This window comes from Danio rerio, chromosome 4, assembly GCF_049306965.1.
Source record: "Danio rerio strain Tuebingen ecotype United States chromosome 4, GRCz12tu, whole genome shotgun sequence".
Lineage (NCBI taxonomy): Eukaryota > Metazoa > Chordata > Actinopteri > Cypriniformes > Danionidae > Danio > Danio rerio.
Genome location: NC_133179.1, coordinates 8,526,047 through 8,532,047, shown reverse-complemented (window position 1 = coordinate 8,532,047; position 6,001 = coordinate 8,526,047). Strand labels below are relative to the sequence as shown.

General features: G+C 35.7%; 2 protein-coding genes across 2 annotated transcripts; both read left to right on the top strand.

Annotated features, from left to right (window-relative positions):
• The first annotated feature begins 1,343 nt into the window (after nt 1-1,343).
• On the top strand, nt 1,344-2,500 carry si:ch211-240l19.5. The gene is given in 2 exon segments (NM_001030152.3): nt 1,344-1,396; nt 1,473-2,500. A coding segment is annotated over 1 exon segment (405 nt). The 5' UTR covers nt 1,344-1,396; nt 1,473-1,474; the 3' UTR covers nt 1,880-2,500.
• A 2,415-nt stretch (nt 2,501-4,915) lies between these two features.
• Nucleotides 4,916-5,561, top strand: si:ch211-240l19.6. Its single transcript, NM_001082928.1, is given in 2 exon segments — nt 4,916-4,960; nt 5,038-5,561. A coding segment is annotated over 1 exon segment (408 nt). The 5' UTR covers nt 4,916-4,960; nt 5,038-5,039; the 3' UTR covers nt 5,448-5,561.
• Nucleotides 5,562-6,001: the final 440 nt, after the last annotated feature.

Sequence of the window (6,001 nt, the reverse complement as noted above, 5' to 3'; positions counted from 1 at the left end):
GTATATAATCTACCTGTCGTCGATCCCAGTTGTAAGAGCAACAAATAATTACTTCACTTCTTCGTTTTTTGAACTGTTGTTGAACTGTTGATCTGTTAAACTGCATCACAAATACTGCAGAAGACCTACTGGAACCCACATGGACCCAATATTCTCACAGTTTTAGTCAAGTTTGGTGAAGGAAAAATCATGGTTTGGGGTTACATTCAGTAAGGGTCATGCAGTCCTCCAAGCTCATGGGAGTCATACACAATATTCATTCTGTTTCCACTGCAGCATGACTTTATATTCTATACTGGACATTATTTCTGTTAAGTGACACGACTTTTGTCTAAGCAAAGTCAGATTTTACTGTCCTAAATAAATCATTAAAAATCAAGGCATGATCATAATTTATTTTGGTAAAATAAGCGTAATCTAGAGGCTTTTGCCTTTCATATAAGCCACTTCTCATATCAAGTGATTAACTAGAAGTCAAGTTATTATTTGTTGTTCCTTAAACTTAAATAAGCAACAAGACTTTTTTCAAGGAGTGTCACCCCAAAAAGCAAAAAAGACGCATCACATCAGTGCAGTTTAAAAACAGAAACAAGGCAATTGAAAAGCACTTTTTTATTTGTATTTGCAGCATTATAGTATACACTTTACTTTTAGTTAATACTGTGTGCTTTCTATGTGTACAAAATCACTTGCGTCAATTTCATTTGATGCACTGCCAAAATGGGACTTTTTTAAAATTTGTATTTTAATACAGACGTTTGATAAGGGTGTGAATGACACCATGTGTGCCCTTGCACTCGGTGTCCTGTCCTTTCAAAATGAGTACATGCCCTACTCTTTGTGAATTTGCCAACACTCACTCCTCCATATTCAAATCTGTACTGGGTGACTAAAAAAACAAGTTTCTTTAAAAAAAATGAAGCCATTACACTTCTGTATGATTGTTTTTGACCAAGTCAGAAAAACAACTTTCCTGCAAAAAATATTCTTTAAAGTGCATATTAATATTATACAGGCTTTTGTTGTATAGTCCAACCAGTAATTATCATAAAAATGCATAAGAAAAATTATCATAAAATAATGACAAGACATCAACATTTGTAAATAGTTATATTCACCTTTTTATATTCAATTTAATATTTTTATTATTAATTAGATCTGTCTTTTTTTTAATGTTGGTGAAATTTTTTGAATGCCTTGCGTTTAGGCTTCCCACACAATGTTATGCTTTCTGTGCAACCTGTGAAATGCAAAACAACCAGACTGAAACTCCACACAGCGACTCCTGGGATTGAAGCACCTGTTGTTCCTCTTTTGAAGGATTTTTCTGACTGCACTGGCTTTATAAAGAGGGTGAGGTTTTGGTAACATTCATACGGACACCAGTGCGAGTGAAGTATGAGTTAATATACTATAAGTTCAATATTTCTGTCTTAAATCTTTATTATAATCCAATTTGTTTTGTTCCTCAGCCATGGGAGTCCTTTATGATCTTCGGCTGGTGTCTCTAGCCGTATTGATGCTGGCGTTTCACCTGGACTTTGGCAAAGCTGACGTCCGAGTGTTTGATATTCACGCCATGGACCTCTCTGGAGATGTCATCGGAAACAAACCCGATCCGTATATCAAGATCTGGTGTGGCTCTACTTTTGGAGGGATGACGGAGTTTCTCAACAGTACTAATAATCCTGAGTGGTCTGCAGAGTTCAGCTTCCCCATATGCAAAGCTACTGAGATCCTGAAGCTGGAGGTGTGGGACAAAGATCTGTTTTTTGATGATAAATTGGGCACGTGTACTAGAACCGTGCAGTATGGGTCATTTGACATTCCTTGTCATCTGTCGAAAGGAACTCTGTTCTACAAGTATGAGTTGAGATGATTTGTACCAAAGCTTATTTGAGACAAATTTCCACTGTAAGTAGATTGATGGTAATAAAAAAATGTCATGAACGCTCTGCAGAGTATGTTTTCGCATTGATATGCAAATTATCAGCCCTCTTCTTTTTCACATATTTTCCAAATGATGTTTAACAGAGCAAGGAATTTTTCACAGTATTTCCTATAATATTGTTTCTTCTGGAGAAAGTCTTATTAGTTTTATTTAGGCTAGAATGAAAGCAGTTTCTACCTTTTTCAATATTATTAGCTCCCTTCAACAGTATTTGTTTTCGATTGTGTACGGAGCAAACCATCTTTATACAATGTTATACCCTAGTTAAGCCTTTAAATATCACTTTAAGCTCAATACTTGTATCTTGAAAACTATAAAGCCAAATATTATGTCCTGTCATCATGGCAAAGATAAAAGAAATCCGTTATTAGAAATGAGTTACTAAAACTGTTATGTTCTTTCTATTAAACAGAAATAGGGGGAAGAAAATATACAAGGAGACTAATAATACTGACTTCAGCTGTATGCTTGGTTGAAATTTAATGCTAATGTATTTCCTCATTTGTTAAACGCTTTCAATCTGTTCATTAAAAATGCTGATAAAAGCTTTAAGATGATCAAGATAATCTCTTATTCAGTAGTTACTAATGTCAGGCAACAATTAGCCTAATTATCCAAAATAAAATTATGTATTTAAATAATATGTGTGTGTGTACTTTGTATATTTGTTATTGATATATAAATGGAGTATATGCCGAAGTATGCTAATAGGACTTTTAATTTGCCAGTAAGCTGGGTTAAGCGCTTCCGGCGATTTGAATGCCAATGCAAAATCCAGTGCGTTTAAGGTCTGTTTTCTTTAAAAATCAGCGATCTCCACTAGCTGAGTGATATCCGATTTAAAGTGGGTCTCAGATTGTACAAGAAGCACTGCATTAAATTACATTTCCCCCGCCATGTCTTTATAATATGAGCATTTATTTTACCCCAGCATATTCAATGGAGCTTCTGCGTTAGCCTGCCGATTCTGATGGGCGCGTGCGAGTAAACGGCTTTTTGTCTCGTTTAACGCTTGAGCAACTAAATAAATGCTAAAGTTTATTTAACTGAATGTATTTTAATGACATTACAACATCGATGCTGTATAAGGAACCGTATAAAATGGTAACAAGTTCACAATAACAGGTCACCGGACGTGTATCAGCATGGGAACAGCACTAGCTCGGCATATACCCTATACACATATACAATGTGAAAAATGATATGATCATGACGATATACTGCTTTTATATTAACCTAATTATATTTCTAACTTATTGTTTAAGTTAAACAAGATTTTTTAAAGTCTGTTTAAGGTGTTGTAAGTTAAAATGAGGATAATTTGATTTAATTTAAGAGTTCTCACTTGGATATTGCTTGATAATATTGGTTAGTTTGGCATGCTGTCCTGAGAGAGAACCCTGAGTTCGGAGATAGATAAAGCCAGGGCTCCAGCCTGGTCGAAAAGCATGTAGGGGGGAATACGAGATCAGGTAGTTCTCGAGAGCTCACCTGGTAAAAGAGGGAAGGGGGGAAGATGGGGTGGATGGTGAGGTTGGAGTAGTTTTAGACAGGCTACTTATAGTGAGTTTGGATTAATCTGATTACTTGCGATTGCAGATGCGAGACCTGCCATGATTAATTGATATAGCTCCTCTTGAAATTAGTTTGTGAAGGTTCACTTAAAAAAATTAAGGCAACCAGTAATATTTTACAGCACTGTAAAATAAAATAAAAACATTGACTCAACGTTTAATTTTAAGGCAACCAGCTTTAGGATGCTTTAGAGAATACTCCGTTTAAATCGAGTGGCAGTACTTGGGTTGAAAGTCGAGTATACTCAATTTTCTGAAGCTGGTTGTATTAACATTTTAATTTGAATCAATTTAAAATTGTGTAAAAAATGTTTTAAAAAAACACTAATATACAAAACTAAAATATGCATTCATGGATATTCATATATAATTTGAATTTCGATGATCTCTTGGACACTTGTACCATAGCGGTGCAGAATGGGTCATTACCGTTTCCTTGTCACCTTTTTTTGTATAGCGCTTTTACAATGTAAATTGCGTCAAAGCAGCTTTACATAGAAGATCATAGTAAATTAAAACAGTGTAGTTCAGTTTTCAGTGTTTAAGTTCAGTTCAGTTTAGCTCAGTTCTGTGGGGTTTAATAATCTCTACTGAGAGTCCAAACACTGAAGAACAAATCCATCGATGCGCAGCTCTACAGATTCCGAACCATGCAAGCCAGTGGCGACAGCAGCGAGGAAAAACCCTCACCAATTATGAGTTTAAGCAATACATTTATATATATATATATATATATATATATATATATATATATATATATATATATATATATATATATATATATAATAAAAACTCTGTAATAATATATAAGATATATATTAACCCTCAAATCTACTGTAACTTACTGTAAATCAATTACCACAAAAAACGGTATTTACATTTACAGTACTATTATATTGCTGTATTTTTGTTTACAGTATTGTATGTATATCTTTACTGTGAAATATTTTCACAATGCAACTTTAAAATACAGTAACATACTGCATAACCCTCATACATTATGATGGTTTATATTACAGTTAAATATTGTGTCATTCGTATATACTGTATGCAAAACAAATCTTGATATATATCAATATGTCCACTCTTGTGTGCATTTATATATAATAAATAAACACTGCTCACACATATACCACAGTAGATGTTCAACCATTAATAAAGACCAGATGGATTCACGCTTTCATGGTGTTCATGCCAAGTTTCGACACTACTATCTGAATGTTGCAGCAGAAATCGAGAATCAACGGATCAGGGAGTGTAATTCGTTACTGTGTTCTTGGAGACCTGACAAAAATAAACAGGCCAACACAGAAAATGAACACACATGGGAATTCACCACCTGTTGATCATCCTTTGTAAGATTTCAGCGACCGCATCGGCTTTATAAAGGGTTTGAGAATCCTAAAGCGTTCACACTGCATCCAAAACAAGTGAGGTAAGGCTTCTTGCTACTGTTAACATTGAATTTATGCTCTTATTTCTGTATTAAATCTACCATATTCTTTCTGACAGTCATGGCAGCCTTTAATCATCTCCGGCTGGTTTCTCTGGCCGTGCTGATGCTGGCGTCTCAGCTGGACTTTGCCAGTGCTTCTGTTCGGGTGTTTGCTTTATATGCCAGAGACCTCACTGGAGATCCTGCCGGAAACAAACCCGATCCATACGTCAAGATCTGGTGTGGCTCTACTTTCGGGGGGCAGACAGAATATCACAAGGATAACGCTAATCCTGTGTGGTCTGCAGAGTTCAACTTCCCAAACTGCAAATCGAAAGAAACCCTGAAGCTGGAGGTGTGGGACAAAGACCTGAATTTCGATGATAAGTTGGGCACATGTACTAAAACTGTGGAATATGGGTTGTCCTCTGTTACTTGTCATCTGAAAAAAGGATCTCTGTTTTACAAGTATGAGCTCAAGCAATAAATATGTTCTAATGTGTAACTAGCTAGAAAAAAACACTGAACAATATGCATTGAATATAGCCTTTTGAATATGCTCTGTATGCAATTGATATTCAATAAAATCTACTTGGAGAAATGCTTCTTGTGAGGGGTCTTTCAATGAAGCAAGATTTAATTTTCTGATCATGTAAACCCAAAATAAATAATTAACCAATAAATAAAGGTTACTGGGGTGCAGATGTTATGAAGATCCCTAACCAAAACAAAACCCATACTGAGAAAACCTACTGTATACAAACCAAAACCTGACTCCTGACCCCGCGGTGACTGCAGCTCTGCACAAAACTTTTGGCCAGCGGAGAAATTAAAATGGTCGTGCCCAACTGAGTCTGGTTCTCTCAAGGTTTTTTTTCTTCACTCCCATCAGGTGAAGTTTTTTTTCCCTCTCCGCTGTCGCCACTGGCTCGCATGGTTCAGGATTGGTAGAGCTATGCATCGATGAATTTGCTCTTCAGTGTTTGAACTCTCAGTAATGATTAAATCACACTGAACTGAGCTAAACTGAACTGAACTGAA